Consider the following 19,648-nt stretch of genomic DNA (forward strand, 5'->3'; position numbering starts at 1 on the left):
ATAAGCCAGTCCTTCCTAATATCCTATATTTTATCTATGCAAATGTAACTATTCCTCCATCAGCAAGAAAGAGGCTTTAAGTCTGCTTATTTAGACATGTAAATTTTTTTAAATTTTTATTTTTTTACTTTTTGGAGGGATGGAGTTTTGCTCTTCTTGACCATGCTGGAGTCCAGTGGTATGATCTTGGTTCACTGCAACCTCCACCTCCCGGGTTCGAGTGATTCTCCTGCCTCACTCTCCCAAGTACCTGGGATTGCATGTGTATGCCACCACGTTCGACTAATTTTGTATTTTTAGTAGAGACAGGGTTTCACCATGTTGCTTCAGGCTAGTCTCAAACTCCTGACTCGGCCTCTCAAAGTGCTGAGATTACCGCCATGAGCCGCCATGCCCAGCTGAGAAATCTAAATTTTAAGGTGATCTGTTCTGAAGTTTTTCTTCACATGAATGTAAATTTCCAATTATCAGTCTGCTCTGTGCAATTTAATTATAACATTCTACAATTGTAAGGGTGTAGCATATTATTAAATATCTATTCAATTCTAACTTTCAATTAACAGCATAGAGTTGAGTAATAGAGAAATAATATAAAAGACTTGTGATTATTACAAATTGAATAACAAACATTTTTAAAGTTATAACATGTACAAATCTTTTACCTCTTGAAATAACAGTTTCTAACCCAGTTCCATTAATAAAAGCTCGTTTAATGGTTTGTGTTTTAATATCTGTCCAATATAAACGTTCCTCAGATGCATCGAAGTCTATCACAGTAACATCATCAATATCAGGAACTGTAAATGCCGTGATAAAGTTAAAATATGGATTGTCAATATCCACTCCTCTGATTTCAGAACGTCTTGCATAAAGAAGAAATTTTTTCATTTCTAAAAAAGAAATAGAAATTGTTTTTCTCTTATGAAGTTGGCAAGCTTGAAATAGTCTAGAAATTCTAAAATATTACTTGATTTAATACATGTTAACTCCTGAACATCATAATCAATACTTGATGGAAACAATGAAGTAACAATTTATCTATTTTAAATTAAGGTATTTAATAGAAACAAATGTAAAATGAGTTAGAAGCCTTACATCATCATTTTTCTTTGGCTAGAAACACCCAGATATTCTCAGTAATCAATTCTCAGTGACCTTAGAATTTCAAAGTTGCTAAACTACATAAACTCCAAGTGTCAAATACCATATTTGTACTTTGTACATAATTACAATATTGTATTCCATGGCAAGATTTTGAGGGACTCCAAGAACAGTTTTTCTATACTGTCTTTGAATAAGATAAAACTAAACATGCTATTAGAAATCTCATATATATTTTTCCTATAAAAATTAGGGCTCAAATAATTTAAAGCATGCTTTTAGTGTAATTTTTTGTAAATCTGTGGTAACTAACATTGTGAGCCATTATATCACTTTTACTTCCATAGACGCCTTCCTTGCACTACATTTGTAAAATATCAGAGCAAATGTAAATAGTAGTTACAGATATTCTATTTTTTTTTGTTGTTGCCTTAGTTTATTGGTGTTGAGATATGTTATTATTATGTAAATTAACGCTACAGGTACCTAAATGCCTGACTTAAATTTTGATATTTTTTTCTGTACTTAAAATTAAGTAATGTTTTGCAAATAAATACAATTATTAACAGAAAGCAAAAATTTTTATTCACAAAATTTATCTTTTTCAGTTCAAATGCATTGTTTAAATGTGTTTTTTTTTTTTTTTTTTTACAAATTTTTCCAAGTTATATATTTTACTTCACTTTTTCCCCTTTCGGGTTGATAATTCTCTACCAAATGATGCTAGAATGACTTTAGAAGAGCAGATTAAAGCTGTTAAGCACCTCTTTGTTATGCAGGTTACCTACATTATCATTTTCTGATAATGCACTCTCACTTAAAAATCTTCCTGTTTTGCGGAGATAAATTCTGCTAACGTATCAAATAAGAAAGTAGGAAGAAAAAAAATGAGTAAGGTAATAAATAACGAAGTATAACATGTCACATATTTAAAGAATTTGCCAGTTTTCCCCAGAGCAGATGAATCATCAATAGTGGCTAGAAATAGCACCACCACCTAAAATATTTTTGAAAACAGAAAAAAAACTTCCTCTATTTTAATATGAGTAAAATCTGAATGCTAATATAATTTGAGAGAATTCAATTTTATTTTTATTTTTGATTAGAACTATAAGAAATTTACCATAGCAGGTCTTCTTGTCTGAAGAAAGCTTCATCAAGTGGGGGCATGCACATGCAGCACTCCTATTGTGATTGATTAGACACATGTGAGAGCAGGGGCCTTTGCCGTCATTAGCTGCACAAGGATTGGGAGCTGTAATTACACAGTGAAATATGAACAGTGAGGAAGGAAGAATGTATTAGGGAACCTGTGAGGTTGACAGGGGTTATTCACCTAATGATTCAAAGTACAGTTTCCTACATAGAACCCATTAGTAGGGTGATTAATATGACAATAATAGACAATCATACACAGGAATTATATTAATAAAAACATTATTTCAAAGATAACTAAGAAAACTCCATCAATTCTCTCTCAGACAAATGGCATGCATCCTATTGCTTAGAGGTAGTGGCCGGGTGCAGTGGCTCACGCCTGTCATCCCAGCACTTTGGGAGGCCAAGGCAGGCAGATCATGAGGTCAGGAGATCAAGACCATCCTGGTTAACACCGTGAAAACCCATCTCTACTAAAAATACAAAAAATTAGCTGAGCGTGGTGACACACACCTCTAGTCCCAGCTACTCAGTAGGCTGAGGCAGGAGAATCGCTTGAACCCGGGAGGCGGAGGTTACAGTTCTTGCCTTGGCACACCACTTTTAAATGCTTCCTAGGAAACTGCTGTTACGTATATACCTTTCCTTCAAATGCGTACTCTTCTTCAGATGAGGCCTATGTGAAGAAATGTCTGTCTGTCTTCATGATTAAGTCATCTACTTCTTTGTTACTTTTTCTGTATTAGCTAATTCCATGGCTAAGGATCGCTCCACTTGTACATACTTACTCAATTCCCTTGTATAAATAAGTTATGATTTTTCAAATTGAGAACAGAATATTAAATTTTGCAGCTTAATGTCATTCTGTGATGGCATCGAATGTCTTGAGACATTTTGAATTTTATGTTTCTTGTGCTGTCATTGTGTCTTTTGGATAAGATTTTAATTTATCTAGTATCTTTAATCTTATTTTTATAGAGCCTATCTAGTAGAAAAAAGTCATTAGAACTAGGCTACTGAATTGAAGGCAGAAACGAGTTATTCTCGCAGCCCCATCAAGAAAATGTTAGCTTTCAACTCATGAGTGGTATCTTCCAACCATGTCCCCTTGCTCGAAGTAGTGATAGGGTTGACACATGCCCCAAATATGCCACCTTTGCCCACTGGAAAATGACAGAAGCAGGAAGGTCTCTGTGACTTCCCTCCACTCCTCTTTCCTGAAACAGGTCATGAAAACTAGAAAGGATTTTCTGACCTCCCCTGAAGCAGATTACAAACTCTCATGTAGAGGTGCCCTTCCTAAGCCCCGAGGAAAGGAACATCCTTATGTCTGAAGACAGAGGGACACAGAAAAGAATCTGAACAAACAGGCCTTGCTAATTTTTCCCCAGTTTATTACCATCAGATAATACCTCCTAGCATAAAACTACCCAGATTTTAACCATTTCTTCAGGTCTTTATTTCCTCAGAGGGCTCTTGTGTCATATAATACGTGTATTAAGTTTGTGTACTTTTCTTGTTAATCTGTCTTTCGTTATAGACCTCAGCCATGAACCTGAGATGGATAGAGGAAAGAAATTTCCTCCCCCTTACAGAAGTAAATAGCAGTCCTGTGGGGTTTTAAAACACAAAGAATACAAATCAAAGAGATAATAAAAGTGTAGAGGATATAAGACATGAACTGATTTGATAAATATTCAATGCAGTTTTTGGCAATTTTTAACATTCCTCACATCAAGATGATAAAAGTAATAGTGTCTTTGTATTTGTTAAAAACAGTAAATAAATAAATAAATAAATAAATAAATAAATAAATAAATAGAGGAAAATAAGAGACTCACGAACAACTCGTTCTCCTAAGAAAATTAAGAACAAAAAATATTAGAAAAGAGTAGAAGCTATTGTTCTAGAGATTCCTTTCTAGCGCAATTCCTTTATCACACAGAGTAAGTAGTTATTTTTTTGTTCTTTGTTATCTTTCGATTTTCTGTTATAATAATTGAAGTCCCTAAGGAATCACAAGTTAGAGAAGCAAGAAAGTAGGTGGGAAGGAAAGGCAGAAAGGTGTTGTAGGACAGGAGGAGGAGTGAGTAAGAGGCAGTGTTAAGTGTCATATATCAAGTCAAGGTTACCCAGTCAGGTAGATAGAAAGAGAAAACCCAAATTCCCCCATATCTGAAAAAATAAAATAAAGTAAAATGAGGAAGGAGAAAAGAAAAAAGAAAGAGGAGTAAAAGGGAAGAGCAGAAGGAAAAAGAAGTTTGTTCAAAAACACTACCATAGGAAATGCTATTTCTCGGGAAAATTAAAAGCATAATCCGTAACAGTCTAATGGTAGGTACTTGAATTTCACTTTGAGCATATTATTTTTAGGCCAGAATCATACCAACTCTTCTCAACACCCTATAATTATGAAAAAAAAAATACTTTTTAAAAGCAAAGATATTAAGTTTCTATGTACATACTAAAATTAAAAAAATGCATTGACTTTGTAGCCCAATGTCTTATTAATAACGCTGTAATGTATAATTCACAATATTTTGTGCTTCACAGAATGAAAAATCCACCAAGAATTCTTACTTTTCATTTTCATCTCTTCTCACTTTAAAGGATTCAACAATATTATTTCAAAGTTTCTTTCCAAACAAGTGCTTGAACACAGCTACCTATTCCAATTACCAAATTTAAAAATACTGTTCATAATACTCACATTTTTATAGAAAGCAGGGATTAGCAGACAGTAACCCATAAAACAAATCTGGTCCACTGACTGTTTTTGTAAATAAAGTTTTATTGAAACATAACCATGTGCATTGGTTTACATATTAGCCATGGTTGTTATCATACTGCAATAGTAGAATTGAACAGCTTCAATAAAGACCACATGGCCCACAAAGCCTTATAAGACATATCTATTATAATTAGATAGTAAGTAGCTATTTTATAAGAGACACTACTGCAAAATCCAGTAGGATTGCAGAGGCTGCAAACTTCTACCAAAGCCAAGCCTATTTCATCTATTTGTATCCAAAAGATGGAAAAGCCATTGATCAATGGAATGCTATAACAAATCTTAACAGATGAAATATAAATACAGCTGGGCAGACTGGATTCACCAAATAATTCATATTGTCTAAACTCAAACTGACAAAATATAAAACCTTAGAGATACACCTGTAATACCCCCTACCTTTTATTTATGCATTGAATAAAACATTATGAAGCACCTAGTTGTTTAAAACACTGTGAAAAAAAAAAAGCAGAGATATAATAATGGATGAGTTCTTACCCCAAGGTGCTTAAGTTTCTATACACTAACCCACTACTCAATTCTCTTCCATTCTATGGTCACTGGCTCAATTTAGGTTTTCTCCATTTCCTGCATAGATTGTTACATGAAACTCCTAACGAATCTTTGATATCTAGACTCCCTGCATTACATAGAGTTATCTTTTTAGAACACATACTTGATCATATCTGGTTTAGAAATTTAGGGCTAGGCATACCAATAATCCCAGAACTTTGGGAGGCTGAAGCGGGAGGATTGCTTAAGTCCAGCAGATAGAGACCAGCCTGGGCAAGACAGGTAGGTCCCATCTCTACTGGAAAAACAAAAACAAAAAAAACAAACAAAAAAAAAGAATGACTTCCCACAGTCTATCTCACAAAGTCTCAGCCTTATCTCCTACTATTAATATTTCCCCTCAAGACTCCTCAGCACTAGTCAGACTGGTTTCCCTGCTACTACCATTTACCCTCCAGATCTTCATTCTGATCCACTCTCTGTTTACTTTTGTTAAAGAAGTGATCAAGGCCAGGTGTGGTGACTCACATCTGTAATCCCTGTGCTTTGGGAGGCCAAGATAAGAGGATCCCTTGAGCCCAGGATTTTGAGGCTGCAGTGAGCTATGATCATACCACTGCACTCCAGCCTGACCCACAGAGCAAGACTGTCTCTAAAAGCAAGTAAACAAAAAACAAAACAGAAGTCATCAACCTTCCAAACACACAAAATTTGTACTCCAAAGCATTTTTTTATTTCTTTTTCACTGCCATATTTAATCATTTCTCAAGTATTGTACAGATTTTGTCTAATATGTGTTTCCTTTCTTTTTACCTCTACTCTTCCAACGTATTTCCAAATTCATTTCCTCACCTTTGAATGACTGCTATGGCTATGTAACTGGTACGTCGTGATACTGTCCCAGATATACCCACCTCTCTTTCTAAAACACGAATCTATCTTCCAAGCCTCATCTACCACTTTCCTTCTACATACACATTGTGTACATACTAAAAGGTATTTCTCATCATTCCCTGAATACCTATAGTTTATTCTTTTCCACCTCCACATGATGTACTTTTCTTCCCCTAGAATTTCATCATCAGTATCTTTACATTAACCTTCCTTGATGTCCCAGCTCAATTCATTTTTCTGCCATGAAACATTTTCTAATGAAGCCAGCTAATGCTGATTTATTTCATCATGAAATATTGGTTGTAATTATTGCTTTTACAAGGCAATTAGACAATTCATTGCTTGCTGTCCTATTTTCTAGTTAGTGACATTTGTTCATATATTTTGTATTAGTATGTGTTGGACTTTCTAGCTAAACCAGTGGTTGGCAAGGTTTTTCTATTAAAGGCCAGATGGTAGATATTTGGACTTTTGCAAGCTTTATGTTTTCCATAGTAATTATTCAACTCTGCTACTGTAACACAAAAGCAGCCATAAAACAATAGGTGAATGAAGAGGTGTGACTGTGTGAAAATAAAACTTTATTTACAAAACAGAGGGCTGAATTTAGCCTGAGGGTTGTAGTTTGTCACTCTCTGAGCTAGAGAAGTGATATGCTGGCAAGAACTAAGACATATATATATATATGTCTTAGTATATATGTATATGTGTATATATATACACATACACACACACACACACTGTTTTTTTCCTAAAATTTTTATGGTATCTATTCTTGTGTTAGAGGTAGGGACATTTGGATTCATATTCATGTACATAAATGTATATGGGTATACATTCTAAAACTGCAGCAATCTAAAAATCTAGGAAGTTAATCTTCTAGAGCACATCATAGCTGCAGGTGAAAAGATTAAATAATGCACAACTACAATACTTTATAGGAGAAACATGTTAATTGCGCAATCACCCAAGACTGATGTGCGCTCTGGGAAGAAAAATAATATCATTAAATATAATTTCACATATGATTCAAACTGTATTTAATTATAGTCCATTTATCACCAGGGGAAAAGAAAAAACCATTTTAAATCCAAACAACCAGTTTTTCCAATAAGTTCAAAATACACATAAATGTTGATGCAGTATAAAATATGTATAGCTGTTTACCTAATAAAACCATGCTCAAAGCAGAATGCCAGGGTCCAATTTGTTACGTAGAGAAAGATTTTTCTCCCTCCCATGTAGTCATTTCTGATAGTAACTAATATTCATCCTATTAATGAACCTTATGTGCACGAAAACAATTACTATTGTAATAAAATAATGTTTATTAGTAATTTTCCCTTAGGAAAGGATTTAATAGTTTTAAAGAAAGGAATTTTCAGAAGTGCTTTGCAATGAAACACTAATCTCAAATCCTATTTTCCCTATGACAAACATCTTTAAGTGATAAGTTTAACATTTCACATTGAAGAATTTAAGTGAATTCCTAATTTAAAAATATACACTATTTATGAGGGAGCTGCTTTCCTCAAATTATGTCATACTTTATGAATTAATTTTATGCTGTACTCTATAAAGTAGAATATAGGATGTCTAAAAATTTTATCTTATCTTTTATAGGTATCTCTACAGAGAGAATTTTTAAAAACCACACAAAAAATTTCCATCTGTATGCAGGTTTTGGTGTAAAAAGACGAAAATATATATGTAATATAATGTTACATTTATAGGGGAAATGTGTCTTAAAATACCAAGTAACTTTCAGTCGTTCTAAAGAGATGGCATGTCTTTCTGGTATCTTAATTTATTCTCTGTTAATGTCACTTGTTATATGCTTTGAAAGAAAAAAAAAAAACATGTCAGGGAAGTTCCTATTTTTACAATGATTCTGTATTCACAGTATTTTAAAAAACCATCTAGGACAGTGGTTCTCAATCAGTGGTGATGGTGGTGATTTTACCTCCCAAGAAACATTTGGAAATAAATTGAGACATTTTTGGTTGTTATGACTTGGAGTACTGTTGGCATCTTAGTGAAAAGAGGTGAAGGATCTAATAAACATTGTATAATTCACAGGAAGTGTAGCTGAGAACTGTCTAGCCCACAACTAACAAAGAATTATCTGGCCCAAAATGTGTGAAGTGCATATATTGAGAAGCCCTGATTTTGGAATAGAACTAGGGATTCTGAATTTTAAAATAGGATACATGTTAGATCAAATAAATCTCATACCGATAGTATATATGAAATAAAGAGACACTAGATATGAGTAAACAGTGGGGAGAATAATACAATGTATTATGTATGTATGTATGTATGTATGTGTGTAACCTCTATCCTACATGTTATCAACTCTGCTAAAAATATATATTATATGTATTATTTTACATATAATATATATTTTATATTTAGAGAGAGAGAGAGAGGAAAGAGAAAGAGCAATTTAATTTATATGACAAGTAGTTAGATCTTTCTTTTACTGTTTAAGTTCCAGGGTACATGTGAAGGATGTGCAGGTTTGTTACACAGGTAAACATGTGTCATGGTGGTTTGCTTCACAGATCAACCCATCACCTCGGTTTTAAGCCCAGTATCCATTAGTGATTCTTCCTGATGCTCTCTCTCCCCTATCCCCACCCCTCGGCAGGCCCCAGTGTGTGTTGTTCCCCACCATGTGTCCATGTGTTCTCAACATTCAGCTCCCACTTATAAATGAGAATATGTGGTGTTTAGTTTTCTGTTCCTGCTTTAGTTTGCTGAGAATAATGGCTTCCAGCTCCATCCATGTCCCTGCAGAGAGCATAATATCATTCATTTTTATGGCTACATAGTATTCCATGGTGTATATGTACCACATTGTCTTTATCCAGTCTAGTTAGATTTTATTTTTTTCTGAAAAGACAGGGTTTCATTATGTTGCCCAGGCTGGTCTTGAACTTGTGAAATCAAATGATTTGCCTGCTTCGGCCTCCCAAACTGCTGGGATTACCAGTGTCAGCCACCGGGACTGGCCTAGATCTTAACACAGTGAATTGTGGATGCAAATAATTTAAGCAACCTGCAAATATTTGAGATTCACCTCCACCATGCTGAAACATGTCTTTCAGGGTATTTCTTTTTGACAAAAAAGAAGAAACAAAAAAACCCCTTTTATTAATCATGTGAAAAATATTCCACATAATTCTAACTGAAAATATTAATAATACAATATGAAATCCCTCATCCTTCAGGTATTATAAGTGATACTTTGTCCTCTAAGGAGTGAATTAGTAAGGGAGTATCACTAATATTCTTAAAATATAACTTTTTTTTTATTGTGAAATAAGATTATCTTGTTTTCTTATAGATGTTGTCAAGAAAAGTTTAATTTTCTATAGAAATGTTTTTCTGATGCAATTGGAGACACTTAAATCATTTCGATGTTAAACTTACTTTTTGAGAAACAGCTTGCAATGTTCCTATAATGGACAGTGGGATTAAAAAAAAAGATTTTAAAAGTTAAAGAAATAGTAATTTATTTTATCATATTATGCTAGAAAATCTGCCAAGTGTTTTATAAGCATTATTTTATTTATTTCTCTCAATGGTCACCTTTGTTTATGAAAATAAATTGCCTTCATCTTGCAAAGGCTAAACTTAACTTTGAGAAGGTAAAAAAGATTAAGTCAAGATCACACAAATATTAAAAGGAGAACAGAAAGATTCAGGTTCCAGAGTCCAGGTTTTAACCACTACACTACAATACACAGCCTCTCTACGTGAAACGATTCATTCTGATTCATTCACTCATTCATTCATGGGCCAATTCATGGACGTCTTATAAAACAGGGACTGAATTAGAGTATAATTGGTATAACTATATTTAATCGAATTATTATTGTACTATGGAGAAACCTCTCAATGTCTTACTCATTCTCTCTTTTTCTGGGTTTTGATTCTTTTTTAAAAGGATGTCACATTATTATCTAAATCAGTTTGTGTATTTACCAGTTGCTATGGTTTTCAAAATAAAATTTAAAAGGAGCAGATGAGTCAGTACCCTGACGTTGAAAGTAAACTAAAATGTTTTTGCAAAAATAGTACTACTTTTATCAACAAATGCTTAAGACCCCTTTAAACCAAGTTCTGTTTACATGAAAAATAAGTTTCTACAAAAAGAGAAAAACATCTTACAATTGGTGAAAGTCTAACAGACAAAGGGTTTGCAACACTATAATTAAAGTAACAATCACATTCTTGATTTTTTTTAATTCCAATTAGAGCAGCTAAGAAAAGAAACACAAAACAGAAAAACCCGGGGTGGTCGATTCTTGCTGGGTTTATGAGAAAATTTAACCCCGCACCTGGAGTGGTAACGAAGAAAACACCTTTGAGCTGAGCGGGCACACAGAGAAGAATGACATGGCAGATGGGTGGTAGAGAAAGAAGTATACAAAAGAAGAGTTACATTTCACTTTTTCCGTGCTTACAAACAACTCCCTTACAGGGTGGGGGAGGAGAGTTTGGTGTCAATGTATAAAACAACATAAGAGAATCGTGCATCTCTCTCTCTCTCTCTCTCTCTCTCTCTCTCTCTAATCTAATCCATTTAATTTACTTAACAAACACTTATAAAGTGCTTAGTGCTTGCCAGGTATGTTCTAACTGCTTAAAAGAGACTAATGTGACTGGGCGCAGTGGTTCACGCGTGTAATCCTAGCACTTTGGGAAGCTGAGGAGGGCACATCATCTGAGATCAGGAGTTCAATATCAGTCTGGCCAACATAGGAAAACCTCATCTCTACTAAAACTACAGAAATTAGCTGGACATGGTGGCATGTGCCTGTAATCCAAGCTACTTAGGAGGCTGAGGCGGGAGAATCACTTGAACCCAGGAGGCGGAGGTTGCAGCAAGCCAAGATGGTGCCACTGCACTCCAACCTGGGAGACAGAGTGAGATTCCATCTCAACAACAACAAAAAAGAGAGAGAGACTAATGCATTTAATCTTTATAACAATTCCATGTTACAGATTTACAAACAGGCAAACAAACAAATACTAACGTAGAGAAACAAACTAATACTAATGCACTAGAAGTCAGGATATGATGAATTTGGAATTTGAACCCAAGAAATCTGGCTCTAGACTAAGCTGACTGCTATGAAGGTATTTTTTTGGAATTTACTGTTTGACTGAACAATATAGTCCTATTTAGTAAATTATATTTTGTAGTAAAAAGAGTTGAAAGTTATACTAATATCTAATGCCAGACATATTTAGGATCACGAGGACATATGCAAACAAACTCACCGAAATTGCTCTCACTAAAATTATCACTGACCTTCTTTCAGGTTGCCAAAGCCAAAGAATACATTTATGTCTTTATTTTTATTGGCTTTTCTATAAAAGCAAATACTGTTGGCTAGTGTTAGCTTGAAACTTTTCCCTTCGTGTGTGCATGTGTGTGCACGCATGCACAAGCTTTCCCTTTTTGTCCTGAAATCCGTTGGTGCCCTTTTCCGCGCATTCTTCTTTCCCTTCCTTTTTAGTGTTGGAGTTCTCCAAGGCTCTATCCTTGCCCTTTTCTATTTTCTGTAATACTCCTAAGAAATTGTTGGGAACAGGCCCCCCAAAATCTGGCCATAAACTGTCCCCAAAACTGGCCATAAACGAAACCTCTGTAGCACAGTGACATGTTTATGATGGCCATAACGCCCACGCTGGAAGGTTGTGGGTTTACCTGAATGAGGGCAAGAAACACATGGCCCACCCAGGGCGGAAAACCGCTTAAAGGCATTCTTAAACCACAAACAATAGCATGAGCAATCTATGCCTTAAGAACATGCTCCTGCTGCAGATAACGAGCCAGAGCCCATCCCTTTATTTCAGCCCATCCCTTTATTTTCCATAAGGGATACTTTTATTTAATCTAATATCTATAGAAACAATACTAATGACTGGCTTGCTGTTAATAAATACGTGGGTAAGTCTCTGTTCGGGGCTTTCAGCCCTGAAGGTTGTGAGACCCCCGATTTCCCACTTCACACCTCTGTATTTCTGTGTGTGTGTCTTTAATTCCTCTAACACTGCTGGGTTAGGGTCTCCCCGACCGAGCTGGTCTAGGCAAGAAATCTTACCTACATTTTGCCTTCAATCTACAATTGAATAACTACGAAAGTTCTAGTTTTAGCCCAAACCTTCCTTCCTTTTTAGCCCTAAATATTCAACTGTATCCCAGAAGTATCTCAAATTCAGCACATTTCAAAGTTTAATTTTTCAGCTAATCCTTTAAATCAAGTGTCTGCAAATGATGGCCTAAAGGCTAATACTGGCTAGTGAGCAACTTGTTTATACGGTTGGAAAAAAACTCTAATGAAGAATACTATTTCATGGCACATAAAACTTGTATGAAATTCAAATTTTGGTGTCTAGAAATTAAGTTTTATTGGCACACAGCCACACTTACTCATTTCCCATATGACTGCTTTCACATTACAACTGCAGCAGGGTAACTGCAACAGAGAACACATGGCCCACAAGTCCTAAAATATTCATTAATATTATTTGGCCTTTCACAGAATACATTTGCTGACCCCCTCTCTTAAAGCCATCCCATATTATTCCTCCTTTCCCCAGGTTCCCCACTCAAATCTCTGTCGCTACTTTTTAATGATTTCACCCCTAAGTATATCTCAACAGAGACCGTTTCACCTACAAGCATCTACCAGATTTTGACATCAGCCACCTCCTGATCTACTGAAGTAACTTCCTGTGATGGTTATCTTTATATGTAAACTTGACTAGTCTAGAGAATGTCTAGATAGCTGGCAAATAATCATTTCTGGGTGTATTTCTGGAAGAGATGAGTATTTGCATTAGTATACTGGGTTAAAAAGTTCCTGCCCTTGCCAGTACAGGGAAGCATCATCCAATCTGTCGAAGGCCTAAATAGAATAAAAAGGTAGAGGAAAGGCAAGTTTGTTTCCTGTTTGAGCTGGGATATATATCTTATCCCACACTCCATCATTGGCACTCCTGGTTCCCGGACCTGTGAACTCCTGGAACTGGACTTATACCATTACCCACCTACCCTTCCTGGTTTTTAGGCTTTAAGATTTGGATTGAGTTACACCACTGGTTTTCCTGGTTCTCCTGTTCACCTACAGTAGATTGTGGAACTTCTTGTCCTCCATAAGCATATGAGTTAATTTCTATAATCTCTCTCTCTATCTTTCTGTGGGGGTGTGTGTGTAACATATATATATACACATACATATATATTCTATACATACATATACATACACACACATATACACTTCAATCCTGTCTCTCCAATCAATCCTTTACAAATTTCTATCATGCAAATCTGTTCTTTTTACTCCTTTGACCATATTCTTTTTAAATGTTTTTTTCCTTTTCTTAGAGGAATGGTTCTTAAGTCAGCATCATGTCCCCTGGGAATTTGTTAAAGATGCAAAATGTCAAACCCCACCCAAGACCTACCGAATCAGAATCTCTGGGTAACACCCACCAATATGTGTTTTAATAAGCCCTCCATTAATTTTAATGCACACTTATGTTTAACATCATTGGAACCATTTATCCCGGAGGAAAAAACTATATTTCTTTGTAGGGATATTATTTGAGTGTGAGCATGATCTGACCCCTGCCCAATCTTGTATCTGATTTATTCTTTCCTTACTTGTAGCTGTTTCGATCTGCAAATGTGGAAATAAAACCCCTCCAAGTTAGTAATTTGCCTCAGGTAACATGGCTAGTGAGTGACCTGAGGGAAGAATTAAACTTAGCTAATTCCAAGGTTTGTTTTGTTTTGTTTTTAGTACCACACACTGCTACTTTTTAAAATACATTTACTATACTCTTATATTCAAAATCTATCTATCATAACAATGTTTGTATTTATCCTAATTGTTAATTTAGTTTGTTCCTCCTCTTAGACTATAAACTCCAGGAAGGTAAGGAAGTTTGTCCAAGGAGAATGTCAATAAAACATGACTCTCTACTGCCATCTGGTGATAAGATGCAACAATTCCAAGAGGAATATATGTGCATTGAATGTCTTCTGCCTGTAGAGTGTAGTGAGTAAGACAAAAGCTTTGGCTTCAGACTTCCATTCAGATAACAGAATGATTATCCCCTGGCTGTTAGATCTTGAGCAATTTACTTAGTATTTCTCTATCTTAGGTTCCTCATCTGTAAAACTGGGTTGCTAACAATTTTTCTCATTGATATGAAAAATTGATATCTCACGAAATACAATGATAATCAAGTTAGCTATTATTATTATAATTATCAATACTGTTATAAAGGACTTAGCTAGACTGTATAGTTGGCACAAAGAAATAAATGAAACACTGTTCCTTAAATATTTTATAAACTAGGTGAGTTGTTGGGGTCCGCGTGTTTCCTAAACAAAGGAATGAACACACAAGACAACACAAGACAAGACAAACATGGCGGCCGCCTCGAATCGCGCGCTCTGCTTTATTTTGTACAGTCGTTTGTGGAATGTTACCAAGTCACAAGACACATTGTTGTTTTTCTGACCTTTCCCTGACTTCGTTTGCAAGAGCAGGACTTATTGGGAACGCCCTGCTTCGTTTGCAAGAGCAGAACTTATCGGGAACACCCTGTTTGCGGGCACGTAGTCCTCTACATGAGTAGGTAAGACAGGGTTAGGAAACAATTAATGAATAAATAAATAAATAACCATACAAGCTTTAAATGCTGAATCCTTATGGTGTTAACTATTAATGTAGAGGACGTAACATTTGAGCTAGTATAAGAATTTATAATTGGTATGTGTGAGAAGGAGTCTCAGATGGAGAGCTGTTCCTGCAAGTCTCTGCAGACATTGAGACCAACACCTGTAAAGTACTAATAAAAATGATATACTTGGGTAACCCGCTCAGGTCCCCTTCCACGCTGGGGAAGCTTTGTTCTTTTGCTCTTTGCAATAAATTTTGCTGCTGCTCAAAAAAAAAAAAAAAAAAAAAGATATAACTGCACACTTATATTACAAAGTCATAATCACAAAACCATTTTAATTTAATGCTTCATTCTATAATCCCAGATCTCATTATCCAAACAAAACCTAACACATGACCCAAAAAGTGTTTATTGTAAATGAGTTTTGTTGTCATTGTTTTTTAATATACCTAAAAATTAATAATTGTATTTTACTGATAAAATATAGATTAGATTACTTCATAAATGTGAATTATATATTTTCAACTTAAAGAAAAACCTACATTGTGTTAAATGGTGATTAAACTCAACATTTGCGAGATCCTGTGATTTAGACACGTGATCTCCAGTTTGAAAAAGCAAGTACAGAGAGGTTAAATAACTTGCCAATAATGTCCAATAACACATTAATAGCTAAGACTCATGAATCTGAAATAAAACTATGCCAATGATGAAGGGTACATCATGCAATTAATAAATCATATGTTTAGGATTTGAACCCAGGCCTTGCCATTAACTCTAAGCTTGGCTCCCTCATGCTGTAATTTTTTAAAATTAATTTTTAAAATATTCACTATTCCTCCTTCATATTGCATACGTTTCAGCTTTGGTTTGTTTCTTCCTAATCCCATATAACAACAACATTTAAAACCAAAGCAATCTAAAATGTATTTCTAAAATATTCTGCTTAAATGTCCAATAACCAATTTGGAATTTTGTGTGCATAATGAATGCTTACTCGTAAGAAAACTGGTGCTAAAACTTTTATTAATTTCCTACTTGGAGGATTAGATAACGTCAAATAGTATTTGTAACCTTTGTTTCTTTAATTTGTGAAAGATATATTTCAATTTTATAGTACTGAATGTCATGTATTTTTAAAATGTATTATTTTTTTCATGAACATCATGTTATTATTCACCAGAAAATGGGCTATTATTATTGTATTTGTGTTAATGCAGAGCCTTTGTCACCATTTTCATTTTAATTCTATCCTTGGTAATAAAATAGTCGATATGTTCCTGCATCTTTTTTCCCTAGCAGTGGAAGTATTACTTCACTGAAGCAGATAAATAGGACAGATAATGATTATTATAAGCTCAGTGATCCTTATAATGGGGAAAAGTAGAATGTTCTCCGATCACTCTCAAAATTGGAAACTGACTGAATTTCATTTAGGAAACAGCAAGTTCTTTTCGTAGGTGATATTCTCTAAATGTATTTAAAGACTAGAATATTTGCCCTGAATCCTGGGAAAATATGTTAAATTAGATCTACATAGTAAAATCTTGCTTATCTTAAGAGGAAAAATCATATATAAATCATATTTTGAGTTAAGTAAAAAAGTCAAGGATGCCTCCCCCCACCAAAAAATGTCAATGAATGTCTCATTTCTTTTCTATATATGCACAAATGTTAGGAAAGTTTGAGAGTATCACAGTTCTTCCTGTTCTATGAATTTACTAAGGGTCATGCCAATGTAGGCAAATTAGACAGTGCAGTTAGTAAATGAAAGACATTGATCCTATTTTGGGTGAGAAGGAATGATGCAATACATAGATGAAGGCCATTTTTCATGGTCCAGTCCATTTAGATTGTGCCGAACATACAATTTATAATTACTACAAAATGCCAAACAATCTGAGGGACAAAAATACAGTTGTGTAAATAATTTTACACTTGAAATAATCAAAACCATTCATATCTTATAAGTGATTGTCATCTACAGTGCTTGCTTACAGCTAGGCATTCCTCTGTTGAAGAGGAAGCTTCTAGAGAAGAGTATCTTTTTCATTATACTAGTGGCACATTGCTGGTCAGAATAATAACTTCTTGCCTTATTTAAATTTAGTTAAATTCAATATATCTATTAAATCCTTATTAAATGCAACAATGACTAATCTATATACTTTTTTTCTGTATTGTCCTCATGCTTTTTAGTTTATAAGGTGAAAGAAATCAAGAGTGGAAGAAAAAAATTAAAGTTATTGCTCACCTATGCAAGCAGTATGTATAGAAACCAGTATGTATAGCAAAGAAAGATCAATTACATAAGAAAATAGAAACTGAGAAATTGAGAGTATCTGGGAAAATAACTAGATTCAATCAGATTGTCAGAGAAAGGACACAGAAAATTTTGCAGATGAGACTTTGGTAGAAGAAATAGCATCAAGGGAGGATGAAGGTCACATACTGAAGAAAGACAAAGAATAGCCATGTGATATTGTCAACCAGAGAGGTAACTGGTTTTAGTCAAGTCTAAAAGATACTATAATACAAATTTAAAATATAAGGCTCAGTGTGTGGAACAAATGCCCTACATGCCAATGAGTTAGAAGATCTTATTCCACACTGAAAAAGAACGAGAAGGAGAAAATGCAAGAGAGAGCTTGTCATCTAAGAATCGTGAATCTAAAATGAAAATATGCTAATGAAGGGGACATTGTTTGCATTCAAATGAGATTTCCACCAGTTATGTCACATATAATGGCGAAAAAGTATAAAAGGATGAGCTGATGTTATGCCAAATGGTCATGGTATCACAGTAGGCAAAAAAGTAAGAATTAGGATAGTAACATTTGGCAAAGATTGAGTGGAGGAAACAGAATCATGAAACCAAGATGGCGTTCACTGTTGAACCAAAAGCTGAAAAACACGGGGAGAGGTAACATATATGTGCCTGTGAACTCACTTCTCTTAAAATAGAGGAACTCAAGAAAATGGTTCACCTTTTCTCATGTACCACCCCGTCTCCTCCCAATATGCTACATGGCAATAATCTAAAAATTAGGGGACTTAGTTTAAAATAAATATATAGGGGCATCTTAGTAATTAAGATGTCCCTACATATTTATATGTAAAGAAAATAAAAAGCAAAATAAAAAAATTCTAAACTAGTTAAAATAAAGGTTAAAACCACTTCCCTCATACAGTATGCATAAAATGTCAATAACTTTTAACTTACAGAAGATTATTTTATAGTTCAAATATTACATTATCAAGATGATAATACTTTCTGGGTGGTTAATCCATAAGTGAACAAGCACTTACCCTGTGGCTGGCGACTGGGATGGTATATCTGAAGGTCAAATGGCTGTGCACTTGTTTTCTGAATCACACTGACATTCTGCCCTGTCCACTTATTGGCTTTGGACAATGTGTTGGTCCTCCAGTCTGTCCAGTAGACTTCACTCCCATATAGAGACACAGCAAAAGGATGGGAAAGGTATTCATGACCTCGGATGATTTCTATCATGTTTGTTCCATCATAGAGGGCTGAATAAATAGCATCTGACCTGCAGGAAGATAAATACATGGGTAGTTTGTCAAAACTCATTCAACTAGTCCAGAGACATAATCATATAACTCAGCTAAATGACAAAAAAAGGTATTTTATTAATATTTTTATGGGTCTGTATCTGATTTGGGAAAAGCAAAAAAAAAAAAAAAAAAACACCTCCAATTTTAATATATGTATACATGATACTGACATGTTAGGACATTTTCCAGTGTTGTAAATATTATCTGAGGAAATAAAAAACAAAATCCAGAAAAGAGATAATTTTTTAAACCTGGCATCTGTCCACACTATCCTCTTCTCAAAGTGGTCCACAGTTAGTCCATTAGGCCAAGCCCCAGTTTTCATGTCTTTGTAGATGGTTTTTCTTGCAGCACCACTCATAGAGGCAGATTCAATGCGAGGAAAATTTGCATCCCAGTCTGTCCAGAAAAGAATTCTTAAAAAAAAAGAAATAATGCTATTGTTTCAGTCATTCATTTCACAGATATTTATTGAGTGTCTACTATGTGCTAGGCACTGCATAGGTGTTCAGTCACAACAGAAACAGATGTATTATATACCGTTATGGAGCTTATGGTCCAGTGGAGGAGTCAGACTAAATAAGTGCATAAATATATAATGATGACTCATGAAATATTTTGAAAAAAAATTACTATGAGAGAGAATAGCAGGTGACTGACCTACTTAGAGAAGGTGATCAGAAAAAAAGCACTTTGAGGAGTGACATTTATACTAAAACTGAAGAACGAGATGGGCAGTATAAAGAGCATGGCAAGTAGAATAAACAACATATGCTAAGGCCCTAACAGGGAAAAGAATGTGGGCTATTTGAGGAACAGAAATAAGGTCAATGCATTGGAAGTATAGTGAGTGAGGAGGAGAGGGGAGGAATAGGAAGTCAAAAAGGTGATATTATGGGT

At 34.7% G+C, this 19,648-nt stretch overlaps 1 protein-coding gene across 1 annotated transcript in view; it reads right to left on the minus strand.

The window, feature by feature from the left end:
- LRP1B (low density lipoprotein receptor-related protein 1B) overlaps positions 1 to 19,164 on the minus strand; it is a gene marked incomplete at its 5' end in the record, with an annotated part of 705,068 nt that extends 685,904 nt beyond the window's left edge. Inside the window, 4 exons of the mRNA XM_011984332.1 lie at positions 663 to 890; positions 2,225 to 2,356; positions 18,479 to 18,723; positions 19,000 to 19,164. Of these exons, the coding sequence (XP_011839722.1) occupies positions 663 to 890; positions 2,225 to 2,356; positions 18,479 to 18,723; positions 19,000 to 19,164 (770 nt within the window). The remainder of the gene's footprint in view (positions 1 to 662; positions 891 to 2,224; positions 2,357 to 18,478; positions 18,724 to 18,999) is intronic.
- Between the last annotated feature and the right edge of the window lie 484 nt (positions 19,165 to 19,648).

This window comes from Mandrillus leucophaeus, unplaced genomic scaffold (genome assembly GCF_000951045.1).
Source record: "Mandrillus leucophaeus isolate KB7577 unplaced genomic scaffold, Mleu.le_1.0 Scaffold1061, whole genome shotgun sequence".
Classification (NCBI taxonomy): domain Eukaryota; kingdom Metazoa; phylum Chordata; class Mammalia; order Primates; family Cercopithecidae; genus Mandrillus; species Mandrillus leucophaeus.